Source organism: Balaenoptera acutorostrata, chromosome 10 (assembly GCF_949987535.1).
Source record: "Balaenoptera acutorostrata chromosome 10, mBalAcu1.1, whole genome shotgun sequence".
Lineage (NCBI taxonomy): Eukaryota > Metazoa > Chordata > Mammalia > Artiodactyla > Balaenopteridae > Balaenoptera > Balaenoptera acutorostrata.
Window position 1 is genome coordinate 1,533,404 of NC_080073.1, and position 27,155 is coordinate 1,560,558.

Sequence of the window (27,155 nt, forward strand, 5' to 3'; positions counted from 1 at the left end):
ATGGTAGATTTCCCCCCTCTTTTCTTCTTTTTTTTTCTCCTGTTTCTCCAGTAAACAGTTTCCTGAGGCCACGCTCTCAGGCTCTGCGACCCTGAGCACTCAGACCGTCTCAGTCGGAGGAGCCCGGCGGGCCTCACCCTTCCAGCGCCTTTGGCCTGGGCCAGGCAGGGACGCCTGCCGTGGTTTCTCTGCCTCAGAGGGGGGGCTCGCTGTGGCCTGGGGCCCTGTCTCTAGGAGGGCCTGTCTGTGTCCGAGGCCACAGCAACCATCGTCCCTCAGAACAAGCCGAGGGTGGTTTTCCTGTCGCGGTGCCTTGTGAGTGGTGGACCCACCTCCACGGTGGTGGTGGTTGGGAGGGGGTTTCAGAGGGGTCAGGATCTGCGACCTTGGCTGAGTTTCTTCCCCACCCTGAGTCTCAGCTTCTTCATCTCTCAGGTGGACTCGTGAGGGCCCCTCCTCCCCCTCGCTGGGGTTCACTGGGGCTCTTCTCCTGGGGGAATGCAGCCCTTGGAGGCCCCTGGGCCCTCTCTCTGCAGGTCCCAGCCCCCTGGTGTTCACAGCGTGCAGTCCTGTCCTTGCTCCCTTCTTCCTTCTGTCTCTGCTTCTGGACAAGCACACGTGCCTCTTTGGAGTGTAGGAGGACGTCACCACTACAGAACAGAGAAGAATCCGTTCATGGCTGGTGGAGGGCCCTGCTCAGTGCTTTAACTGCGTCCCAGTTCTGTTCATTCCCTGCAGGGGCACTCGCTGACCACCGGCTCTGTGCTGCTGCCCGTCAGGGGCTCTGTCCCGGGGCGGAGGCTGCAGGGGCACGGGCGAGTCACAGAACAAGGCTGTCCTGGGCAGCGTGGGGACCACGGCACCCCAAGGGAGGGCCACCTCGTCCCGACCACGGAGAGTCGGGAAGAGTCGGGGAGGGGAGGCTCGCCCCTTGTGGCCTCCAGGGGCCGGGTCCGAGCTGAGGTTTGTTTGGCCGCAGGCCTGTGGCTTCGTGTCCCCTGCTCCAGCCCACTGGGATCTGGTGACAGCGGAGGGCCTGCCGCCCTTTCCCTCCAGGATGTACCTTTCTGTCCCCACTGAGGCCCAGTGTGGGTCATGGGGGCAGGAGGGGCCGGAGCTCAGCAGATGGGTCCCTTGTGCTTTCCTGATTCACGCGGCCAAAGAGGTGGATGTTTGTCCTGGTTCCTCCAACCTCTCTTTCTCGAGAAAACTCCCTCCAGAGACCTCACACTGGGAGCTGCAGGCTGGTTTTGGCCAATGGACATGTTTTGTTTGGGCCATACAGTTTAAACATTTTGTTTTGAATTGGTTGTCAACATTTAAAAATTGGCAAATTTCATACAATGGTCCAGATTTTTGGCTTCTCTTGAAAAACCAGAAGATCTGACAACTCCAGGCCCACATTCCTTTCTGGCTCCGTGGGCTGGAGCTGAGGGGGGACTGTCCCCTCCAGCCAGGGCCCAGGAATGGCTGCGGCCTCTGGACTTGGCCTCGTCTCGCGCCAGGCGTGCCGCTCAGTTGAGGACCCACCAGGCCCTGCAGGTGTTCACGTCTGCCCACCACCCCCGCCTCAGGACAGGCCTTTGTCCGGTGCCGGAATGGGTGAGGACGAGAACTCAGGTTCAGTCACGCCCGTGTGAGCACCTGCTGGGCCAGGTCCTGGGCTGTGAGGTTTGCACGTGGGATCTGGGAGCCCCACGCTGCCCTGTAGGTGGCAGGGGATCCTGTTTGCAGACGGGTGAGGGTGAGGCTCAGCGACCCGGTCTCCCCGGACAGGCAGGGAGGGGGGCTGAGGTGGGAGCCAGCGTGTCCCCCCCACGTGCCGTCCTTGTTCTCACGTGACCTGTGTCTGCAGGCGTTTCCCCTCACACCTCTCCCCGGGGAGCGAAGGCATGTGGGCCCTAAACCCAGGGCACGGTTCTTCCTTGGGATCACAGGCTGCTGTCTTCAAGAGAAATCCTCTTTGGTGCCACTTCAAGGGGGAGGCCTGGTGGAAGGACAAGGGGCCTCAGGTCAGGCAGAGCCCGGCTCTGCTCCTGGCTCCACTACCTTGGTCCAGCAGCTGCGGCAGTTGTGCCTCCTGGGTGCCTCCCCTTCTCCTCCCCCTCTCCCCCACTCCCCTCTCCCTCCCCTCTCCCTCCCCTCTCACTTAGTGAGTGCTTACTGTGTACTGAGTACTGTTAGTCGCTGTTCTGAGCCCCAGGTTTCTCTTGCAGAGATGGGCTGTTGGCTGCACCTTGACCAGCCATGTTGAGACCTTTGATCGTTGCAGCCGCTGTTCAGAGCGGCGAGGCTTTCGTGCTCATTCTCACAATGGAACTCACACTGACAGGGCCCTGGGTTTGCAGAGTTTTAGTGAAAAACACTGACTTAAAAGTAGCGTTTTCACCCAGGCCCCTTGTGAAAGCATGGGGAGGACCTGGGTCAGACGGGACCTCCTGCCCTGTGGGTCCCAAGTGCTGTGTGAGGCCCACCACACAGCCTTGGAAAAGGTTCGTAGTGGCTTTATCTCCGTTCTGTAGATGAAGAGATGGCCCAGAGTGCTTAGCTGCTACACGGAGCCGAGGCGCAGACTCGCCACCGTGGGGCCTGACCACGGCCTCTGTCCCCGAATCCGACCGGGCCCCGCGTGTCCAGGGACCACGTGACAGAGATTCAGGAGTTCTCTGTCCCGGGCAGTCCTGTCGGTCCTGGTTGGTCAGCAAGTCCGAATGTTTACTCGGTCCTGCTGGGGAGACGCCCTGGTTCCGTTCTGAGGTCCTCGTGCCTGCAGATGACCACAGGGCAGGCCTCCTGGGTGAGGTTGTCTGGGCCACAGACGTCCCTGGTGGTGAAGGGGCTGCGGGCGCACGCTCCCTCATCCACCTCTCACTGTTTGTTCAGAAGGAGCTCTTGCATCCATATTTGGTGATTCGTCTCTCTCCCCAGCCCCCTACAAGGTGTCTGCCAAAATCCTGTATAATTCGTATCATCTCCCAAGCTGTTATAGTATATGAGGACAGAGGATAATTTAGTTATTTTTGAAAAAAGATTCTTAGCAAAAGTAAAAAAGGAGGGGGCAGTTTTCATACTCACTGCATGAAATAGACAATATTTCCTGAAACAGGAGATACGAACCTCAAAGAATTTAAAATAAAACATTCATTTTATTATTTTTTTAAAGAAGGAAAACGAAAAAAAAAAAAAGTAGAATAGTCAGTCTTTTTATCCTAAGTACAGATGAAATTGATTAAACCTTAAAGACTGGCCTCCGCACACCCGGTTTATTAATTGAAGAATTTCCTCTTACCCAGAATGGGAAGTTCACATTAAACCGAGCTGGCCCCTGAGTGGCAGTGACACTTGAGAGCTGAACGTTTTCCACAATCCTATTTTCTCTTCGGAGCTAGAGGAAATCCTAAAATGGTTAAAGGGGGGAGGGGGAGGGGGGAGAGAGCAGAAACCGTACATTTTAAGGAAGCCTTCTTTCATTTCCCTGTAAAGCATGAAATCAAATTATAGCTCATGGGCCACAATTATTTTATTTCTACATTTCAAATTCCATTTTCTGCTCCTTTTCGCTGCTCTTGAACAGGAGTTGTAGTGTCGTGCAAAGTCAGCTAAAAAGATTACCCGAGATAGACTACGACACAGTAGCTTAAGGAAGCAGGGGCAGGACTCCCTGGCTCATGAGAGCCCATGGCCCGGGAGCCCACGCGCACACCTCCATCTCCTCCGTCCGGGAAGGAGTGGCGGCTGACCCCCTTCGGCCCCTCTGCCCTGAGGAAGCGTGGACACCTCTCCTCTTCCTGTGCGCCTCTCCGAGGAGGCCGCTGGGAGCGGTGTGTCCTCTGTCCGGGGCTTCCAGGGCGGCCAGGAGAGATGGTGTGAGGCCATGCCTGGCGCCCGGCAACACTCCTCCCTGGCGGGGTCGAAGGTCATGCCTTTCCCAATTCTCATCCAGTCCCCCTATTTTGTCGTAGAGAGAGACTCGACTTAGGGCTAGTGTGTCTTTTTACCAGCTCTTGCTGATCCCTTAATATCAGAGCAGGCCTGGGGCTCAGAGTTTCAACTCTAGTTAACATCTAACAACAGTGCATTCCATTGTTTTGCTTTGTTGTCTTATTTATCTTCTCTGTTAACTTCTACTTACAGCAAGTTTAATGCATTTACTGTCATGTAAAGTTCTTTTTAATATAAATGCATTTGAGTTCAAAAAAAGGACTTGATTTAAACACACATAACTCAGTAGTGGTAGTAGTAGTGTCCATGGGCGTGGCAGGGGTCACAGGCGTGGTCCACAGGTGGGGTAACTCGGACTCCCTCCCTGAAGTAGGACACGCCCGCTCTCCAGACCCCTGGCGGAGAGCTCCAGCCATCCAGCCCCATCTTTACCAGCCCTGCCTCTCAGGAAGTTCTCTTAAAGATCCAGCCAAAGTCCTTCATGCTTCCATTCAAGATCACGTCAGCCACATGGCCCGTCCCTCCGAACGGGGCCCCAGCCGCTGCCCAGCCTCCACCCGCACAGTCCTCACCCCGCCCCGCCGGACGCCAGAATCAGGGCCGGCCGTGGCGCCTCGCACCCCTCCCTGCCGTGCGCTGACCCCTGCTCCTCCGCTCAGACCCCCCACACACACTGCAGCTCACAGACCAAGGCCCGGGATTTCGGTCTGTATTCGCAGCCTCCAGCACAAGACGCAGCTCGGGCGCAGCGTCGTTGATCTCTGTTGGACTGAGTGAGCGCACCGTAGCTTCCCCACCTCCTCCACTCGGTGGACCAGGAGTCCAGTCCTGATGCTGAGATTCTGGCCCTGCTGGTGTAGAGAACTACCTGAGCGCCTCGTCTTGGCCCGCAGGCTGGAGGGGAAGGCTTGTGTTCTCTCCCCATCTGCCCACTCACTTCTGATGCCTGCTGGGATCCTGGGAATGGGAGGTAAAACTGAGCTAACAGACCCAGCAAGATGCACGCAGACGGGACCCAAACACTCAGGGGCCGTGGGGCTTCATCTGCAGCCTCAGTCCAGCGCCCACACGCTACCTCTGCAGCAGGAGCCCCGCTGCCGCGCAGCCAACATCAGGGACTTCTAAGGGGTCCAGAGGTCACGGCGACTTGACTGACCCCACTGGAAACCCGGGTCGGCACCAGGCACCACCCGCGCCTGGCAGTAACCCTTGGTCACTCTGTTTCTTCATCAGACTTTGATCAGACGACAGGAAGTGACATAACTGGCCCGTCTTGTCTTTTTCAGAATCCCTAGTATTTCCCCAGAATGAATCAAACAGTGTCCTTCCCGATTCCCACGAACCCAGGGTAGGAAATCATTCTGAGACTAGAGGGGCAGAGTGAGCGAGTGGGTGGGAAACACAAGTCAAAAACTTGCAGCTCACAAATGACCCTCTATATTTCTCAGTCTATCAGAGCTTTTCATCTAGTTGTACTGACTACAGAATCCTTTAAAGGTTTGCAGAATAATTATAACAGGGTTAAAGTTTCTCAGTACTTTTAAAAATTACAATTTCCAATTCTGTAGATTATATATCTTAATCATTTCAGAAATAAAAATAAAGGAAAACTTACAAAGGTCAGCATTTAACAAGTTATCTGTGAGATGCAACTTTCCTTCTGGGACTAAAGGGGGAAAAATGTGTTCAGGAAAAAAGAAGTTTTCTGCTGGAGAAACTGAATATAAAACTTTAAACATCTTAGCAAATCAGATATTTAATCCAAATTTGATTTTTAATCAGAAGCTATGGGCATCTGAAAAAAGGGGAAATAATATCAAATTTAAAATAAAGAAAAAAGAAATTTAACTGGTGACATTAAGTATTCACTAAGCGGTGCGAATGCACCGTTATCGACAATGTAAACCGCAGTGGAAGTTGATATCCTGCTATCACCACGACCATTTCCCAGTACACCGACTCCCCTCGTGCGGCAGCCTCCTCAGTCTGTGCGAGGGGACTCGTGGGCGGAGTCGCCGGAGGGGACACATGCAGGGCTGTGGGAAGCGCCTCGGGCACAGGGGCCTCCAGGAAGTGCGCTGCTGGGATGGTTCTTCCTGGCGGAGGAGGGAGAGGAGTGACCGCCACATGGAACAAATACTGCCAGCCCCCAAATCCAGCAGACCCATGGGCCCCCACAGGGACCTTGGTAAGTGCCAGCCAGTGGCCTGGAGCACTGTGTCCCCCAGGGCGCAGGCGATCCTGCAAAGGGGGCTCCCCCACAAGCACCCTGCTGGACTCCCCCAGACCAGCAGTGAGCCGCCTGAGCGGGACCGCCTGGGCAGGACTGGACATCTCCCCTGGTCACCCAGGTGCCACGATGCATGAGCTGCGAAGCCGGGCTTCCTCTTCTCTGGGAGAATGGGGAGCTACACCAAACGGGCCAGAAGGAGAGCAAGCTTCAGGCGCCCCTGATCCCATAGGTGACGAGCTGACCCAGCATCCAGCAGAACCAGCGTGCCGCCCGACTGGCAGGAAACCTCACAGTGGCTGCCTAACCCCAGTGCCAGGCACACGGGCCGGGAGCCGAGCCGGGCTCGGGACTGCACGCGGCTGGCGGCAGACAGGGGCCCTGGAAAGGACGCCGCTCAGCCTGCACGAACTGCCCACACTCACCGTCCCAGAGGGGTCACGTAAAAAATCTTTACGGGGCTTCCCTGGTGGCGCAGTGGTTGAGAGTCTGCCTGCCAATGCAGGGGACACAGGTTCGTGCCCTGGTCTGGGAGGATCCCACATGCCGCGGAGCGGCTGGGCCCGTGAGCCACAACTGCTGAGCCTGCGCGTCTGGAGCTCTGTGCTCCGCAGCGGGAGAGGCTGCGATGGTGAGAGGCCCGCGCACCGCGATGAAGAGTGGTCCCCGCTTGCCGCAACTAGAGAAAGCCCTCGCACAGAAACGAAGACCCAACACAGTCATAAATAAATAAATAAATAAATAAATAAATAAATAAATAAATAAAAGAACGTGAATTTCTTTAAAAAAAAAAAAATCTTTACGGGTCGGCGGATGTGGCAACACCGGGCCTGCACCTGACATGGCCAAGGAGCACTTTTACCCGGGGCCCTGCAGCTCCCCGTTGCCCCCTACGCTGGCATTTGTACTACCCGCCTGATTCCTGACAGCACGTCAGCTTGTGACTTCTGCCTGATGTGCGTCAGCTCTGACCCTTACCACAACCCCACGAGGAGGAGACCCTCCCGTTCTAATAGAGAGAACTCTGAGGTCAGGTCACACGACAGTGAACAGCGGAGGCAGGGCTAGAACTCGGAGCCGTCTGAATTCAAATGTCTGCTTTTTCTATTGCCAGCTGCCTCTTGGCCAGAGTCCTGCATTCCTGAGTCTCTGGGGACCCTACGGTGTCCCGAAGAGCAGGTGGGAAAGGGCCCGAGGACGGGAAGAGGAAGGGGAGTGGACAAGGTGCAAAGGCGAACGGGCAGTGTCCCCAGGACAGCCCCGAGCCCGGGCACAGTCCCTCATCACCACCCGACGAGCCCCGGAGGACAGCAGGGCAGTGTCAGCGGAGGAGGAACAGGAGAAACAACAAAGAGAGCCGTGTAAGACACAAGGAAAAACAAACAGCGAGGACGAGACAGCAGCAAAGACAGGTGCTGGAGCCCTGCCAAAAGGGAGAGACGCCAAAACCCAATACATGGCTGGAGACTTGCAAGGAAACACCCGCAGAGCTGAGTGGGGAGGGTGCTGGCCGAGAGCGCAGGGTGCTTGGTGCAGAGCCCTGGGTGCCCACCCTCCCTTTCCGAGCCTCACCGTCCTGGTCTGTAAACGGGGGAAAGCACGTAACTGTGACTCAGGGACAATGGGTAGCCGTCCAGATAAAACTCAAGTTAGATCTCCATCATGCACTTTACATCAAAATAAATTCCAAATGGATTAAAGTTTGAAACATAGACATTTAAAACTGTACAAGTACTGGAAGAAAACACATGAAAAAATATATATAATCTGAAAAGTAAAAAAAATACCTAGGTAAGATACCAAACCCAGAAACAAGAGAGAAAAACGGAAAGACTGACCATTTCAACATAAAAATCAAACATTTCTGCCTGGAAAAAGTCATAAAAGCCAAAGATAACTGGGGAGAGAAGCCTAAAATGCGCCTTCCCCACAAAGGATATGCTCCTCAATGTTTAAAAAGTTTCTTTAAATTGGCAACAAAGAGCAACGATCCAGTCCAAGTGGGAAGCAGTTATCAACAGTGCCCGTGCCGCACCCGCAGCACCTCCTCTGGGCTCCGCAGTGTTTAAAAAGTTTCTTTAAATTGGCAACAGGGACTTCCCCCTGTGGTCCAGCGGGCTTAGACTCGGTACTCCCAATGCAGGGGGCCCCAGTTCGATCCGTGGTCAGGGAACTAGATCCCGCATGCATGCCGCAGCTAAAGACCCGGCGCAGCCAAATAAATAAATAGAATATGGAAAAAATAGATTAAATGAATGAATAAATAAATTGGCAAGAAAGAGCAGCAATCCACCTGAAAGGAGAAATGGTACTAACAGTGCCCATGCACGCACCCTCAGCACCTCCTCTGGGCTTCTGTAAGTCGGCAGCAAAGAGCAACAGTCCAGCCAGAAGGGAAAGCGGTATCAGTGGCAGTCCTCTGGCCTCCGTCCCACCCTTCAGGGCCGTCGGAGAGGCCAGGTCAGAGCAAACAGTGCGCAGTGCGTGAGTTTCACGGGCAGGCGGAGGGTGCTAAGTGTCCTGGGGAAACAGGGCAGGAAAAGAAGGCTCGGAACGTATGGGAAGCGGGCGGGCTGCAGTCCTGATCGAGCTGTCCGGATGGGCCTCGTCGAGGAGAGATACTTGAGCCAGGACTCAGAGAGGGCTGGCAGTTTACCCCTGGCCAAGCGGGCCAGGCAGGGGGAAGGGCTGGGGCAGAGACCTTACGGGTGGCAGGGGTCCAAGGACCAGCAGGGAGGCCAGGTGGCTGGGGGACGTCAGACAGGAAGCAAGCAGCTCTCATCAGCGTAAGATGCCCTCCATCCTCGCCAGCAGCAAGAAGCAGCTTGAGACTACGCTGAGACCTGGTTTTCCCCTCGCGGGCTGACACAGTGACACTGGCCACAACGAGAGGAGCTTCTGCGTAGGGAGTCGTCGCGCTGCCAGCCCCATGACACGCACGGGCTCCTGGACCCCCAGCAAGCCTGCCGGGCTGCCCGTGTAGAGATGAGGGGAATCAGGTCACAGAACTGGGAGGGGGCCAGCGTTCACGGTCGAGCGACTCCCCTGCCTGGTGCTGGGAGGTCGTGGTTGTCGTTCGCACCCCGACACCCCCAACTTTATCTTGGCTCGTTTTGCTGGACCTAGGGCGTCGGGCAACTTTCTGCAGAGTCAGCTGCCCTGTTTCCTCCCTAACCTTGTCCTCTCTTCTCCCAGGGGCCCAGATCATCGATCTGATGATGCTGGTCATTGACGTGACCAAGGGGATGCAGACCCAGTCGGCTGAGTGCCTTGTGATTGGGCAGATCGCCTGCCAGAAACTGGTCGTGGTGCTGAACAAGACAGACCTCCTACCCGAAGGGAAGAGACAGGCGGCGATTGATAAGATGACCAAGAAGATGCAGAAGACCCTAGAGAACACCAAGTAGGTTTGCTGATGAGAGGGCCTCGGGGCGCACCTGCTTCCGCCGACCCGGATGGGGCAGGCAGGGTCCCGCCGGGTGCTTGCTCGCACCCCGGGTGGAGGCTGCAGTGCTGTGGCAAGAGGCCAGAAGAGCCAGGAGCACAAGGAAGCCACAAGTGGGTCATAGGAAGGGCGGTCCAGCTCTGCACCGCGTTCGGAAACCCAGGCTGCCCGTGTCTTGCCGGCTCACCGCCGTGGGGTGTATCCTGCGGGAGCAGTCAGAGCCGGGCACCGCCCAGACGGGTCCAGGTGTCAGCCACAGGCGCCCCCACCCCTCCCCATCCTGTCGGTGAGGACTCAGTCCTGCCTGCTCGCCACCTGCTTAGCTGCAACTCGGTTATCGAAAGGGAGAGGTGCGTTTGGGTGATGAGCAGATGTGTCTGTCACAGAGGCTTATGAAGTCGGATGGATGGATGGACAGGTGGATGGACTGATGGAGAGGACACAGAGAAAGGCCAGATCACATGGCCTGTAGTATTTCATGCCAAGGGGTTATGATTTCATCTTGTGGGAAGTAGGGGCGGGGGAGGGGGAGTCCAGGGGGCAGCAGGGGGCCGACAGGGAGAGGATGGCAGGGCGGCCCGGGAGGTCCAGAGCAGGAGGCCCGCCGGCCCTGTCAAGCTCTTGCCGCTTACCGTCGAGGTCTGCGGGGGCAGGAGGGTGACGGTGCTCCCGGGCAGGGCGGGGGGGAGGGGTGTGGGGACCGCGGGGCGGAAAGCCACCTGGGCACTCGGGCAGCCATGGGCATGACTTATTCCCACGTGGTCCGGAAAACGAGGAGACACTCTGTTGAGCACACGGTGTCGGCAAACCTCCTTGTTTTATCGGCTCCTCTCCTCCCCCCGGGCCAGAGCCTTTTGATCAATACTAAATAGCGGTCACCGGGCGACAGTGCTGCTTCCTCTTTGCTATGCAGCCCGAGACAATATCCTGCCTCGGCCACCTCTCCTTCTCCTGCCTGTGGAGGGCACGCCAGTGGAAACGGTTTTGTTTCCCCGTCATAAAGATTGATACGCCTTCGCATTTATGATTTTTTTTCCAGATCTAACACCTGCAGCTCTCCCTCAGAATTCTCAAGTTGGTTAAATTAAAGCTTCAGCCCTGAGAATGGGCCAAATATGTCATGAAAGATTTCCTAGTGCCGCTTTTGTTAGCAAAATTCATCAATCCGATAAAATCGACACATTTAGATAAGTGTTGCATAAGAATTCAGATTTTGTTATTCCCAGCGGAAGTGGATATGAGACTGTAAAAAGGAAGATAAAAAATTATATCTTCTTTTTAGTGAGTTATTTGATCTCCCTGCCGTTTTATTTACTTGTCAGCAAGGGGAGACCAGGTCCTTTGGACTCCTGCATAAAAGCCCAGCACAATGTCAGTGTCATTTGCTATAAATGAGACCTTCTGGGAAGGGCTTAGGATACTATTAAGGGTAAATTAATATCAACTATTTCGATTAGTTAAATTTAAGGAAAATTCTCACTTACGGGTTTAAATTACTATTCCTATTTTAATTTATTGGTTGAAGGTCAAATCACAGCCTTTCTCACACATCCAGAGGATATTGGCCACTGAAGGGCCTTTGACACCTCTGCTCTCCTCATTCAGCACGCACAGGGCTGGAAAAGCTCCGGTAAGGAAAGCTTAGTGGGCTGATGGGCCCGGGCCAGCCAAGGGAGTCACCTCGTAGAACTTAGCTGTTACCTCCGTGCAGCCGAGAACTTCTTTTTTTTTTTTAAAGATTGATTGATTGATTGATTGATTGATTGCTATGTTGGGTCTTCGTTTCTGTGCTAGGGCTTTCTCTAGTTGTGGCAAGCGGGGGCCACTCTTCATCGCGGTGCGTGGGCCTCTCACTATCGTGGCCTCTCTTGTTGCGGAGCACAGGCTCCAGACGCGCAGGCTCAGTAGTTGTGGCTCACGGGCCTAGTTGCTCCGCGGCATGTGGGATCTTCCCAGACCAGGGCGTGAACCCATGTCCCCTGCATTAGCAGGCAGATTCTCAACCACTGCGCCACCAGGGAAGCCCCGAGAACTTCTTTAAATCATTTTAAAAGTGACGATTTCCTTTTCTTATGGTCCCTTGTTAGGTAAATCCTTTGTAAATGCTGGTCCAAACGTGAAGAAACTTTCTATCTAGAAAGGAGAAATTTAGACTGCTGAGCTATGTACATATCAACACCTAAAAAGTGTTAAAAAAACAAAACTTTTTTTTTTACTATCCAAAGAGTAATTGAAAGAACCTTTGGAAAATAGAGAAAAGGAGTTAAAAGAAAGTGGAGACCACCCAAAGGTTTCTCAGAAGAGCAGCTGCTGACATTTTGGTTTACTCCATTCCTGTCTTTTCACCGTGCATAGTATCACCCCCACCCTTTCTTCCACATTCAAAAAATCGTAGTAAAATATACATAACATAATGTTTATTATTTTATCCATCTGTAAAGGTACAATTAAGTAGCATTAAATACCTTCCTAACCTAATAACCTAATCCTTTTTCATGATCCCCAGCATAAACTCTGTCCCCACTGACCAGTCACTCCTCCCCCCCACCTCCCCCAGGCCCTGGTAGCCTCTGTTCTGCTTTCTGTCTCCGTGCATTTGACTGTTCTGGGGACCTCGTATAAATGGAATCATGCAATGTTTGGCCTTCTGTGTCTGGTTTGTTTCACTTAGCCTAATGCTTTAGGTCCATCCGTGTTGTAGCATGTGTGAGACTCTCACTCCTTTTTATAGCCACATAGTATTCTATTGTGTGTATAGGCCGTATTTTGCTTATCTGTTCATCTCTTGATGGACACTTGGGTTGTTTTCTTTTGGCTGTTGTGAATGATGCTTCTGTGAACATTGGTGTACAAATATCTATTCCAGTCCCTGCTTCAATTCCTTTGGGTGTGTACCTAGGAGTGGGATTCCTGGATCACATGGTGATTCTATGTTTAACTTTTTGAGGAACCTCCATACCGTTTTCCATGGTGGGTGCACCATTTTATATCCCATCAGCAGTGCATCAGGGCTCCAGTTTCTCTACATCCTCGCCAGCACTTGTTGTTTTCCTTTTTTCTCATAGCCATCCTAGTAGGTATGAAGTGGTATCTCATTGTGGTCTTGGTTTGCGTTTCCCTAGTGACTGATGTTGAGCATCTCTTCGTGTGCTTATTGGCTACTGTATGTCTTCTTTGGAGAAATGGCTATCAAGTCCTTTGCCCATTTTTTAGTCACGTTGTTTTTGTTCTTGAGCTGCAGGAGTTCTTTATATATTCTGGACATTAATCCCTTGTCAGGTTTGCAAATGTTTTCTTCCATTCTGTACGTTGTCTTTTCACTTTCTTGATAGTATTCCTTGATGCACAAAAGTTTTAAATTTTGATAAAATCCAATCTCTTTTTTCTTTTTCTTTTCTTTTTTTTTTTTTTTTGCCTGTGCTTTTGGTGTCATAGTCATGAAATTGTTGCCAAATTCAATGTCATGAAGATTTTCCCCAATTTTTTTCCTAAGAATTTTATTGTGTTAGCTCTTAAGTTTGGGTCTTTGATGCATTTTTAGTTATTTTTTATGTATGGTATATGTTAAAGGCCCACCTCCATTCATTTGAGGATATCCAGTTTTCCTAGCACCATTTGTTGAAGACTGTCCTTTTCTCTTTTGTCCTTGTCAAAAATCAATTGACCAAATATATGTGGGTTCCACTGGTCTCTGTCTGTCCTTATGCCAGTACTGCACTGTTTCACTTACTGTCCCTTTGAGGAAAGTTTCCATTGGGAAGCTGAGTCCTCCAACTTTCTGCTTCTTTTTCAAGATTATTTTGGCCATTTGGGCTCCTTGCAATTCCCTCCCATTGGAGTGTGAGGATCTGCTTTTCCATTCCGGCAGAAAGTGATGGTTGGAATTTTAATAGGGACTACATTGAATCTGTAGATGGTTTTAGGTAGAATGGACATCGTAACAGGAGTAAGTCTTCCAATTCATTGACACAGATGTCTTTCTATTTATTTAGATTTTTAAAAATTTCTTTTATATAGGTTTTGTAGTTTTTGGTGTACAAGCCTTACATGTCCTTGGTTAGATTTATTCCTAAGTATTTAATTCTTTTAGATGCTATTATAAGTGGAATTGCTTTCTTAACTTCCATTTCAGATTTTTTTTGCTGGTGTATAGAAACACAAGTGACCTTGTACCCTGCAACTTTGCTGAATTCAATTCTCCCTCTTTAAACATATAATTGTAATCATGAAGTATTTACAGTTTTGATTTCTGCTTTTATTACTTAACATTATATAGAGCAGTTCTTCACGTAACCATCACCCTGTTCCTGACCCTTTGAAATGGCTTAAGTTTTCCTTCTTGTAAATAAATAGTCCTGGGTGAACATCTTTGACCATCATTAAACTTTGTCTGTATTCTTGGTTTTTCCTCTTGAGAGAGCCCCAGGTATGGGGTCACTAGGTCAAAGGGAAGGAGCCCTTTAGAACCTTTTGTGCATCTCTGTGTTCTTTTCCATTTCACACAGGTGCCAGCGGTGAGCTCTAGTATCTAATTTAAAAATATATTTGGGGACTTCCCTCGCGGTCCAGTGGTTAGCACTTTGCCTTCCAATGCAGGGCAGGGGGTGCGGGGTCAATCCCTGGTTGGGGAGCTAAGATCCCACATGCCTCGCGGCCAAAAAACCAAAAGATAAAACAGAAGCAGTATTGTAACTAATTCAATAAAGACTTTAAAAAAATATTTTAAAAAATATATATTTGAAACATTTAGGATAGAATGTTGTTTTACTCTTGTTATAATATGTGATTCTTTAATTACTGGTAAGACTGAACATTTTTCCTTAAGTGTATTAAATAGTTGTGTTTTTGTGTGTTTAATTTGTGCCCATGTGTTTTGTCTATTTGCCTCTTGTGATTTTAATGCTTTTCTTTTTGATATTCAGGAGTGTTTAATATTAATAAGGATGTTGTTATTAATTAACCCTTTGTCTATCATATTTCCTACAAATAAGTCTTTTGCATTTGTCGTTTGTCTTTCTGTTTTAGTTTTGTTTTTTTTTTGGACATGCAGAAGTTTCTAATTTTTATGTAGTCAAGCTCTTTGTTTTTCTTTGTGATTTCTTTATCTCTGAACGCATTTAAAATTACTCTTGCATAAGCATTTATCAGTGTTAACAGAAATAAAAATAGAAGATAAAAATGTACCCACAATCTTCCCAATGCAGCGAATTAAAGTGTTTTTTCCCTCGGAACCCTGTCAGTCTTTCCCACCTGTACCTAGTTTGAGGTAGTTGTTATTACAACATTGACACTGTTCTGTGTTCTAGGCTTTTTTGTTTATCTTTCCACTAAACGTTATTGTCTCACAGCATCCTTGGTGCATCTTTCTCCCAGACTCCCTCCGTGTTTCCTCCTGCTTTTAAACCCTTTCTTTTCCCTTGTTTATGTTTTAGCCACGGCCGTCTGCTTAGTGCCCGCCTTCTCCCCGGGATTGGGTGGGATGCCAAATCCACGTGACCTGGCTCCTGCCAGCGGGCTCCTGCAAGGAGTGCATTCCGTACCTGCTCTACGGCTGACTCGCTTTATCTCTCAGCGTTGGTATTTCTTCCTCTGTAAAGTGGGAGCTGCTAAGTCCAGCCTCACAGTGTTTATTATGAGGGCGCATTTGATGTGGAGCCTGGCACAGCGTAGGGGCTTCGTAACAACAGCTGCAACGTGTGGAGCACCTGTCGTGTGCGTGGCCCTGTACTAGGGCTTTCCTGAGTGCAGTCAGTCAGATGCTCCCACTTACCCCAGGCTTCTGTATCTGGCTTGACTGGTGAGAAAAATAAGGCATAATAAGTATCGCTGTTTTTTTTTAGTATCACTACTTTGAATTCTGCTATTCCAAACCTAAAACATAGACTCTCTTTGTTTACATCTTTTACACGAGTTACACACACACACACACAGATTCATGTGCACTTTTTTTTTTTTTTTTTTTTTTTTACTGATGTGAGTTGTTTTTGTATGTTGATGAAGGTCAGCCTGCATGCACAGTCAGCAGGTCTGGGCCCGGCTCACGCCATGAGGTACCACAGCTGCGCAGGGAGCGGGGTGGGGTGGGCGGAGAGGGGCGCTGGGAACAGGAGGCGCCCTCGGCTGTGCTCTGGGTCAGCTCCCACCTGGGCTGTGGGGCTGTGCTCAACGCTCTTCCTGACACCCCTGGCGGGAGCCCCTTGTGCTCCTCGAGCCCAGACAGCAGCCTAGGTCTGAAACCCAGGCAGGAGGGGCCCCTTGTCCCCCGGGGCTGCCAGCAGCCAGGATACCCCATTGTGTGGTGTGCTCAGGAAAGCAACAAGGCCAGCTTCTCTGGAGCCTGGGAAAGGGCCAGACACCCAGCCCGAAACGCATTTATGTTTTGTCACAATACATTGCCCAAAAGCGTTTGGATAAACAATAATTGAATTTCCGAAAGCTTTATGGTTAATCGCTGGAATTCTCAGAGCACGCTTTTCCCCTTCTGCGGCCCTGGGCCTGGGGCTCGGAGCGCAGGCAGAGACGTGCACGTGGGACGGGCCCTGGCTCACTGACTCCGAGGCCTGAGCCCCCGCTTCGGTCTAAGGGTGGGCTCTTCCAGGGAACTGCCGGATAGGAAAAATAATGATATTTCTCTGGGAAGGGGGCTTTGATGGAGCTCAGACACATTCTGCCGCTTTCAGTGGCTGTCAAGCTGCTGTTTCCACTCTGAATACAGACTCCAGTTATTAAGGCTACTGCAGAGTTGGGGAGGGGTGGGTAGGAATAAGGCAAGTAAAAATGCCACAAAGTTCCCTTATTCTTACTGAGATTCAGCTGTTTTCCTTGACTAAACATTCCATAGATTGCTGCAAGCCTCTGGTTAATTTGCAGAGTTCTGAAAAGGTTGTTTCTGATCATTTTCCCAGTGTTCTTATTGCCTTATGGAGAAGAGCCTTTTCGAATGTCCTCACTCCACATTTTGCTGATTTTTCAGTTTGTTGAGTCTTTGACCTGTACCTCATGAATTTATCCCAAATCCAGGCCAAGAAAAAAAAAAAAAGTCATATCCACCAACATATTTATCACACTAGTGAAAAATTTGGGATGTTCTAAATGAGTCACATTGGGGGGAAAGCATGTGAATTCTGAGTTGCACTATTACACAGCTGTTAAAAATGAAAGCGGAGGTGGCGGGGGGGGCGGGGAGGCAGGAGTGTAACATGGTGGTCGTGAGCCCTGGTTCTGCAGTCGGATGGGGTGGACGTTGGCTCTGAGACTGATGGCAGTGACTTGGAGCAAATTAATTCACCTCTCTAAGCCTCTCTTTCTCACCTGTAAAATGGTGCCAATTCCATGGTGGTTTTGTGGGGTTTCTTTGAAAGCGTCCAGGTCGTATTCTTGGCTTAGTCAAGTGAGTCTTATTATTATCATTGCTGTTGTTATTTTTCAATAGAAAATTCTTTCCGATATAATGGTAAATAAACTAGAAGGATATGAAATTGTATGAATACTGTAACCAAAATATGAAAAAAATAATTCCTTGGCAATGCACGGAGAAACCAAGGTTGGAAGAAAGCACACCACAGTGATGGGATTATGGGTTGTATATTTTCTCTTTTCTGTTTTTTGGTGTTTTGTTCTCCAGTGGAAAAGGTAAATGTATACTCATAGTAAGAGTGTTTTCTTAAAGAGGCAGGCTCTCCAGGCGGCCGGGAGGCTGTGGAGGGGGCCTCCGGGCGGGTCTGGCAGGGACTTCTCAGTACCTGTGCTTCCCGAGTCTCTGCAGGAGGCCGGGCTGTGCCCCGTGGTCCTCTCCAAGGGCGTCTTTATTCAGGGGCCTGGGGCCCGGGCTTCACCGCTCCTCCTCAGGGAGCCCCCTTCTAACTTCTTTTGTTCAACGCGAGGCATTCCCTTCGGGCCTCCACGACCTGGTCTGCCAGGTGGGAGAACAGCGCCACCGCCCCCCTTGGCGCCTTCGATGGGGTGAGAGCAGAGGCCTCCCGTCGTGCTCGTCGGTGACCATGGGGGGACTTGTCTTTCTGTTCCAGGTTCCGAGGTGCACCCATCATACCCGTGGCGGCCAGGCCTGGGGGACCGGACGCCCCCGAAACGGAAGCTCCACAGGGCATCCCAGAGCTCATTGAGGTACCGCCAGCTTGACCCGCGTCGGGGGCTCTGGCTCACTCCAGGGGGGGCCCAGCGAGGGGGACCCTCCACACTGACCCCTCGGTGCCACCTCCCTCACCTTCCTCACGGAGTGAAATCAGAGCAGAACCGCAGGCCTCCAGTCGCAGCCCGGCTCTGCAGAGCTGTCTGCGTCCTCGGGGGCCTCCGCTTTCCTTTCCCCGTCAAACTCGTCCACGAGGCAGCTCCCGCCAGGCCGGGGCTCTGGGGCTGCGCCACCCATTCCAGCACCTAGGGTTGTGCCAGCCCCTCCAGTGGGTCCCTCCCAGGCGGGGCCAGCGTGGCTTCCATCCTCGTCCCTTCCTCCAGGCTTGGGGGTCACGGACAGAGGGGGAGCCCAGCCGATGGGAGGGCCCGGGGCACCCAGCGGGCAGGGTGGGAGTGGAGTCCCTCTGCTGAGCCCCCGGGCAGCTCAGAGGCTGCGGGGGTGAGGCGCCTTGACCCTGGCCCTGGACGGCGCGTTCCAGCACTGGCCTCACCACGTCTCTGACCCTCCGCGCTTAACCTGCTCTCTCTGGCCTCGGTCCCCTCACTTATAGAGTCGGGGAGGTGGTACCACCACGTGGCGTGTGGAGTTCGTGTTCGCGCGTGTGGAGTCCGTGTTCGCGCGTGTAACACGCCGGAACAGTGCCATGTCAGAGCTTACTCTGACGCTGAGGTTGGTCACCACGCACCAGGCACCACCCTGAGTTCTTTCCTTACGTGGTTATTAACACCCACGATGACATGATTGTTAACAAGGCTTGAGAGGCTTAAGGTGTTTATCCGCATTTTGCTAAGAAAGAGCCTGAGACTCAGAGATGTTGTTAAGTGACTTGCCCGATGTCTCACAGTGAGCGTGAGGTGGAGGAGGGATTCAGATCCAGGTTGATTGTGTTGGGGTCCGCCTGCCCCAGGTCCGCAGAGCCAGGGTCGGGTGTGACCACGTGCACGGCTGCTGTTTTTGTGATTACACGGTGCTGACCTTGCTGACTTAGCAAAACAAACATTTTCTGGGTGAAGCCTTTGTTACTTTTTCATCAGCTCCAGAGAGCATTGGTCTAGGAACCTGGGACAGTTGTTTTTGTTAAAGCAAAATCCACAAAAATGCTGGCTATTGAAATTGTTCATATATTCCTTTGAGAAGCCTCTGTGCAAATCTCAGGCCAAGCCTGTTTTGCGACTCTAGTCCTTTTCCACAAGAGTAGTTATCACGAGACTAAGAGTTTGGGACACTGACTACCAAATACTTTTTTGACAGTCTCTTCCCTAACGAAATCAGAAAGAAGCAAGAGGACTAATGTGGTCTTGATTTCCATTTGTTTCTTGGTAATCAGCTCCGACAGCACCGCGGAGCACGAGGGCAGTGGGCTGGCTGAGGCGGAAGCACGCGGGAGAGCGTGCAGAACAGGAAGAGCAGACCCACTGCGGAGGGCCGGTCCCTCTGTCCCCGCCGGGGCTTGGGGAAGGGGCCTTCACCCCTGCCCTGCCAGACAGAGGCTGCTGCCCTGGGAATGTCCTTCAGGTTCCCTTCAGGCACCGCGATGCAGCTGCTGGAGCGGCTTGGGGTGCTCATGGCCTGGGGGGCAGTGGACAAACAGACGACCCCAGCTGCACGTTACCTGGCGACACAGCCAGCGCAAGAGCCAGCATCACCGGGGGGAGGGGGAGGCCACGCTGGCTGGCGAGCTGCCGGGGCTGGCCGGTGGCCGATGCCCAGTGTGAGTGGGCATGTGAGGCTGGGGAGCGACGTGCCCGCGGGTGCCCTCAGTGGGCTGCCTCCGCGGCTGTGTGCGGGCCTGGAGCCCAGCCCGTTGGGACACCGCTGCGGGAATCCCAGTGGGAGAGGATAGAGGAGGGTCCTCCACGGGCCCTTTCGCTCTGCACTGAGAGAGGGAGTGGGGCCTTGGCAGAGGCTCGGAGTGCAGTCGGAGGTGGTCCGCTCTGAGCGCCTGGGCCAGCTTGCCTGAGCCCTGGTCACACCCCCTGCCCTCCTCTGCCCTGCCCCATCCAGCTCCTCTCCCGACAGGGTGTGGCACCGGCATCTCTTTTCTAGCTCCTGACGTCCCAGATTTCCATCCCAAGGAGAGACCCCTCGGGACCGTTCCTCATGTCTGTGGACCACTGCTTCTCCATCAAAGGCCAAGGCACTGTGATGACAGGGACCATCCTCTCAGGCTCCGTCAGTCTCGGTGACAGTGTGGAGATCCCTACCCTCAAGGTCAGTCTCGCCTCGCCCTTCCTTTTGGCCCCTCGTCTAGCGGGAAGGGAGGGGGACAGTCCCCGTGCCTGTGCAGCTGCGGGGCCTGCTCCCCGGGGGCCGGCTCTGCCCGGCTCCTCCTTCTCGCCTGTCCTGCCCCCGTTCTGGAACTGCCGCTCGCCCCGGTGCTCGGCCCAGCACCAGGCCGTTGGGAGACTCGCAAGCAGGCATTCTTTGTAAAGAGGTGGAGCCTCCAGAGGGTGTGTGGGCTCAGGGGCATGTGGCCCATGAGTGGGGGCGCCGGGTGGAAGCCCTCCCCCTTTCTACAAACCCCCCAGGTCAGGGTGGCAAGTACGTGTGGACTCATTTCTGGGTCCCTTTTGCTTAACCGCAAGGATTTCAAATTAAACACAATTAGAACCTTGTGTTGCTCAGAGCCATACAGTCTGGACACCACCCAGATGAGTGTCACATTCCTAGTGACACTGGCAGCTGCCACGTCATCTTTGGAAGACCTGGGAGAAGGGTGGCAGCTGGGGTCTCCCCATCACCCCCGACTCCTGGTAACTTCTGGTCTGGCTCTGATTTAAAAGGTGTCCAGTGGCCTTGATACTTCCCTTCGGTGGGCTTTGCTTAAGGTTTTTGTTTACTGGAAAATAAAAACTTACAGCTCCCTAACCGCCCTTCTCCTTCACGGGGAATCCAGGGTGGGGAACAAGGGCTGGGTAGAACTCGGAAACCTCCCAGGAACTCTGGTGTCCAGGGAAGGTCTCTGGTCCTCGGCGAGGCTACAGTGCAGGGGGGTGGGGGCTTGCTCTCGGCCTGTGTCCGAGGCCGGGGACGCTGCCGGCTGCTGGAGGTGCTCACAGCCCAGGTGCGTGGAGTCCGGGGGCCTGTGAAGTGGGCTTCTCCCTGCAGGGCTGTGTGGAGACGAGTGCTGCAGTTGTCTGGCTCACTGGCTGTATTGGTCAGCGACCTCCAGAGAACCAGAACCGACAGGGCGTGGGTGTGTGCGTGTGCGTGTGCGTGTGTACAAAGAGAGCGATTTTAAGCAACTGGCTGGGTGATTGTGAGGCCAGCGGGCTGGAGACCCAGGGCAGAGTCGCTATTCAAATCTAAAGGCTGTTGGCTGCAGAATTTCCTCTTCTTCCCGGGAGGACAGTCTTTTCCTGTTCAGGCCTTGTCCACCACCATTATGGAGTGTCATCTGCTGTACTCCAAGTCTAGTCATCTAAATGTTAATCTCATCCAGAAAACGCCTTCACAGGAACCAGAATAGTGCTTAACCAGATATCTGGGCCGTGTGGCCCAGCCAAGTGGACACATGAAATTCACCGCCACCCTGGGGGGAGGTCCGTGCCTGCAGGGTCTGCCCTGAGCGAGGGGGAGGCCGGAGCACTGCTGGCACTGTGCCTGGCGTTGGCCATTTCCGGGCCAGGGCAGCCTGAGGCAGGAGAGGGGCATCTCGGGAGCGAGAGGGATGACCGGTGCTTCCGCAGGTGAAGGAAACATCAGCTTGAGATCTCTCCCCTCCACCCATTCCTCCTGCAGAGCCGGGGGTCGTAGGGAAGAGTCTCGTGACCAGGGTGGGCCAACCTGAGGGCTCCCGGGGGCGGCAGCAGGAGTTGGAGGGCAAGGGTCCCCTGACACTGTGAGGCGTGATCCCCTCCTCCCCTGGCTGTCGTGGAGGCTCCCGTGAAGACCGTCAGTCCTGAATATAAAGACTACTCAGATCAAATCCGCGTTGCTCCAAGTACTAAAAGTGCAAATCTTAAAAAATAAAGCACAAAATTATGAAAACAAACTAGACTTACATTTAACAAAACTAAGCTTATACTAGTGACTGTTTTAATTCCCAGCTGGGGCAGGGAATGAATACAACGCTAGATCCCCTTCCATTCCCTGTGCTCCCTGGGGCAGACCCCTCGGGGCCCCCTGGGCCCGCACCCCCTCTGCCCTGGGAGGGCAGCTGGGAGAGGGTGAGGAGCGGAAGAGGGCTCTGTGGGAAGCAGACGCGGACTTGGGTGCTTGAGGCTCTGGAGGGAAGGAGAGGCGTCTGCTGACCAGGTCAGTCAGTGGCCCCAGCGCCGGGGCCCAGGGCGTGGAGGAGGCGAAGGCAGGGCCAGCGGCCACCTTAAGCTCTCAGGGGCGCGAGTAGAGGCTTCTGAGATCTTTGGCTACCGTTTTCATCCTTATAAAGATGAACTTGCCTCTCAGAGTCCCAGGTACTGACCTGTGGTACTTGGGCACATGGAGGTTGCTTGGCAAATATAAAGTTCATTCTCCTCTTGCTTTTGGGCGCCTGTTTTCCCCCAGCGTGCTTTCCAACCCTCTTGGTATCTATTGCTGTGCAAACCTCTAATTTACTCGTCGGGAGAAGCAGAACTTGTAGCAGTGAACTTGGATGTTGGCTGAGGGGTTTTCTAAGCAAAGTGTGGAAGGTGCAGCCTGGTTTCTCCTTTGCTGCTTATAGTAAAATGTGAGAGGAAAGGAGTGAATTGAGGAAGGAGCTGTGCTTAGCAAGGGGAACCAGCTCCTGATGGCGTGGGAAATTCTTGGCTTGTGCAGATCCCAAAGGATGCTGAAAGCAGGAGATTCACTTTTGAGAGTGCGTGCCCTGGAGAAACGCCACGGGTGAGGCTGGACAGCCTTTGCTGAAGAGATTGGGTGTGTGTCTCACGGGTGCAATCAAATATCTAGCAGAAGCCAGGAAAGAGCTGGGCTTCTCCAGGAAGGATCTATGGAGAACCCTCTTGTTGAATGGCATAGATCCCCTTCACATACATGAGAGACGCACAGGTTTTTGAGGCTGTTATATCAGCAAAAACACTGCCAGCCAGGATGGAAAGGGACAGAGACCCGACAAAATTTTTAAAAAAAAGCAATTGGACTTTTGGGATTGTACATGCAGGAAATGACAGGTAGGAGGGCTCAGCTACAACATGTGTTATCCTTCAAGATAAAGGAGGAATGACTCCAAGGGCAGAGCTCTGGACACAAAGGCAGAGGCCAGAGAGGCGAGCCCAGAGGCCAGGGCCAGTGGAGCTTCCATGGGCCCAGAGGGCAAAGGATCAAGCCACAGAGGGTCATTCGCAGGCCTGGACACCTAATGGAATTTGTTTTGCTGGGTTTCAAACTTGCTTGGGACCAGTGACCTCTGAGTTCCTTCCATTTTCTCCCTATCCCTGTATTTTAAAAACAGATAACTTGTTTTCCAGTATTACAGGTCCACAGATAGAGAGGCGTCTTGCCCCAGAATAGATCATTCCGGATCACTCATGCCTAGTTAAGTGACTTAGCTGATGATACTTTTGAGCTGATGATATTTAGATGAGATTTTGGACCTAATTAGAGTTAATGCTAGAATGGGGTGAGAATCTGGGATGTTGGGATGGGGTGAAAGTATTTTGCACGTGAGATGGTTGTGACGTCTTGGGGAACAGAGGGCGGACCATAGTGGGTTGAATTGTGCCCCACAAAAGGTGTGTCCCCCCAGAACCTCAGAATATGACCTTATTTGGAATGAGAGTCTTTGCAGATGTAATTAAGATAAGGATCTCTAGATGAGACCGTCCTGAGCAGGGTGGGCTCTTTACCCAATGACAAGTCCAGTGACACAGGGACTCTCGGGGAGGAGGGCATATGAAGCTAGAGGCTGGGACTGGGGTTCTGCAGCCTGGAGCTAAGCAATGCCCATGGTTGCCCGCATGGCCCGAAGCTAGGAGAGAGGATGGAAGGGGTACTTTTAGAGGCTCTAGAGGGGCCAACCCAGCTGACACATCGGCTTTGGACTTGTGGCCTCCAGAACTGCGAGACGTGTTGTGGTGGCCCCAGGAAACGAATAGAGATTTTGGAAGAAAGGACTGAAGTCAGGAAGAGCTTGCAGTCTCCTGTCGTCTTGGGCAGGTCCCTTAACGCCTCTGAGCTCTGACTTTCTCGTGAGGAATCGCAGCCCCAGCTCACCCTCTGGGGTTGTCGTGTAGGTGACGTGGGCCTTCAAGGCTTTGCAGGTGGGTCCGTCGCTTGCTGACGGCCAGCTCTGCTCTTCCTTTCTTCCCCATGACCCCATCTGACCGGGGAGAAGACCTAGACAGTGGAGCCCGCATTTGAAGCCATTTGGCCAGCACCAAAGACCGGCTCTGGGCATCATGCCCACTGCCCCGGGAGCCCCCACGGAGTCCCCCTGGTCTCTCCACTCACCATCACGTGCCTGGGGCCTGTCGGACACTGGGGCACTGCAGGGCAGGCTCCAAACTGGACGGCTCTCTCCCAAGGCCAGTGACATCCCAGGCAGGTTTCACTAATCTACTTGGGCGCATCTGACCGCTTGAACTCCCCCGGGGGCACGGTGCGGCCCCTCCAAATAAATAGTTGTGTCCCCTCCCGGCCAGGCCGCCCGCTGGAGCCTGTCAGACCCTGGCCCTGTCTCTGCTGCACGTCCGTCCAGCTGGGGCCCATTAGCTGAGGGGGGGAATGTTGGGGCCCAGGGAGTGAAGGAGCAAAACCAAACCCCACTTAGACCCAGACTGCTTTAAACCCAGACATCCTGCGACTCGCCAGCCTTCTCCTCAGGCTCTTTGGCTCTTTCCATCCTCAGCAGGGGGAACCCGTCGCTAAGATCTGATCTTGGGATTCTAGGCTAGTGATGTTTCCGGCAGTGATTGGCTATCAGGGTTGTAACGTCAGGAACTGTCGGAGATGCAGACGGTGGAGAAAGAGAGGCAGGGACCCAGGACCAGCCACAGGCAGGTTCCTCTCTCCTGCGCTTCACTGGCCATCACGGCTCAGACCCCGAGAGCCCCCTCTGTCCCCGCTTCTGGGGGGCGGTGTGGGGCGCTGCCCACTAGGGGTGATGGCCGTAGAGTGCCCAGCACCTGGGAGGACACTTTGTCGTTCAGTGTTGCTGTCACATGGAACTCCTGTTGTGGGTTCCACAAGCAGTAAATGGTGGGGTCCTTTCCCGGTTGTGAGGAAACAGGTCTTTGCAGGGCTACTAAATGGGTTACTGAAGTGGAACCCACGTCGGTTCTTGATAGTGAGGGGGCATCATCAGGGGTGTGTGGATACCTATTTAGTTGATAAAAGTTTTAGGGAGAGTTCAAAATTTGATAGCATATTCCTCCAAATCGAGTCCATATTCAGGTTTACTTACCTCTTAACTAAAAACCCACAGAAAGGAAAAAGAAAATCCGAAACAGTATTTGGCGTTGCTCCTCTTACCTTTGCCTCCACTCTTGGAAGCTGCTTTACAGGGGTGAGGTGAGACTGGGACTCGGCAAGGAGTCTGTTTTCCTGCCCCAGCAAGCCCGCGGCCCAGCCCCTCCTGGCCCACCTCCAGCGACCTCTGCCTCTTGCCCTGGTTCCTCACCTGCGGCCTTCGTGGGCCGGCTCCCCGCCCGGAGGGGGTCTCTCCTTGCAGCTCCCACGGCCCCGCCCTGGGTGGCTGGCCGCTCGCCCCCATGTGTGTCTCTGCCGCGTGTCACACTGCAGAACCTCCTTGAGGACAGAGGCTGCGCCCTTCCGGCTCCGTGCTCTCAGCACCCGACCCGGAGCTTGGCCCAGACGAGGCCCCAGAAACTATTTAGTGAACAAAACAGTAGGAAAAAGCCAATAAGCAAATAAGCAGTTTGTTTTTGAGTAGGATTTTGATTCAAAGTATGCAGTTGATGACCTTAGAGGGCTGTGTTTGTAGAAGCTGCTCCCTGTGGGCCAGAAGCAGGAGTGGAGCTGGCGGTGGCCACTCCTCTTCAAGGCTTGTGTCTCGGCGCCTCACCAGCCAGGAGGCCCAGTGCTGGCTTATTTTCGGAGAATGACTGTAAGTCAGTCACCCAGGGCCGCAGAGCTGGCTTCTCGAGCCGCCTTTCTCTCAAGACTGAGCCCCTCTGCTTCAGTGCTTTGTGTCTAGAAGTGTAGTTGGCCCATCTTCATCCTTAGCCATTTCATGTTACAGAAGACTCACCAGGAAGGAAGCAGCGCCAGGCTGGCCAGGCCACCTCTCCCAGCCCCGCCAGCCCCTCTGGCTGGCACCACAGGGAGAGGAGGGCCACCTGCGGCCTGTGGTGAGCGGCTGTGGTCCCTACTGCCCTGCTGTCTTTGCGGGCGCTGCTGCGACCTTCTTGGTTTTATTTTTCTCGTTAAAGGAAAGTTGAGTGTTTCCTGAGTACACAGAGAGCAAGTGTACCACTTAAACTGAATATTTATCATTCTTTCTTTTAAGAATAAAACAGTAATAAAAATACCATAAACATTGCTTTAATTGTTCACAGGCTTCAACTTGTAATAATCATGGGGAAAGGGCAAGTGAGACGTCTTTTTAAAGTAAAGGCACTTGCCTGCTTTCGTTTGAAGTTTTGTTAAAATGCTTTATTATAACATGTTCTTGTTTAAAAATAAATGCCGGCCACTAGAAGTTCTTTTTTCTCGGTCTTTTCAAAAGTATTTAAATGAGATGATTCTGGGCAAGGGAAGTCCAGAGTCTGAGCCAGCCTTACGGGACTGAGCTGGCTTCCGTCCGACCGCCAGCCGTGTCCTTGGCTTGCTGTTGGTGACCAGCGTTTGTGAGGACACACACAGGGGTGTGTGGATTAGAACAAGTCCCGCTGGGTAATTGCATCTGCCTGCCCGCAGGCACCTTTCCTCGCCCTGCACGCGTGCACGGGTGGAATTGCAGCCCCAGGCAGGGCCTCTTCGCGACAGGGCAGCGTCCTCTGAGAGCAGGTGGCAGGTCCCTGGTGTGAAGGAGAGGAGTGGGGCTGGGCTTGGGGGGGGGGGGTGGTGCTCTGGCAGCGGGAACCGTGCAGCGGCCCGGCGGGGAGGCAGCTTAGTGACTTGACGGCCTGAGAGAAGGTCGCTGTGGCTGGTGCTCAGAGAACAGGCACCGAGGAAGAAGGGCTGTGGGGCTGGAGGTGGGGGCAGAGCACTAGGGTCCAGAGGTTTCCGTCCAGCAGCTACTGAGACATGCAGGTGGTTTTGAAGGGTGGAGAGGAGAGCGTGGTTGTGTGTGTGCATATGCGTTTCCTGCTATGCTAAGAGGCCGACATTATGGAGAATGGATGCAGGGGGGCCAGCGTGCCTTTCTGGGGACCATTCGGAGGCCGTTGTGTAGTCCAGGCAGATGGAGGGGACGTGGATCAAGCTGGCGGCAGTGCAGTGGGACTTACGGCTGTTCAGGAGGTGGAATGGACAAGGCTGGTGAG

General features: G+C 53.1%; 1 protein-coding gene across 3 annotated transcripts in view; it reads left to right on the forward strand.

Annotated features, from left to right (window-relative positions):
* Positions 1-27,155, forward strand: part of EEFSEC (eukaryotic elongation factor, selenocysteine-tRNA specific) — a 175,733-nt gene that overhangs the window by 59,445 nt on the left and 89,133 nt on the right. For all 3 annotated transcript variants that reach the window (XM_057555193.1, XM_057555194.1, XM_057555192.1), the window contains exons 2-4: positions 9,368-9,575; positions 17,645-17,741; positions 19,816-19,980. In XM_057555193.1, the coding sequence (XP_057411176.1) occupies positions 9,368-9,575; positions 17,645-17,741; positions 19,816-19,980 (470 nt within the window). The remainder of the gene's footprint in view (positions 1-9,367; positions 9,576-17,644; positions 17,742-19,815; positions 19,981-27,155) is intronic.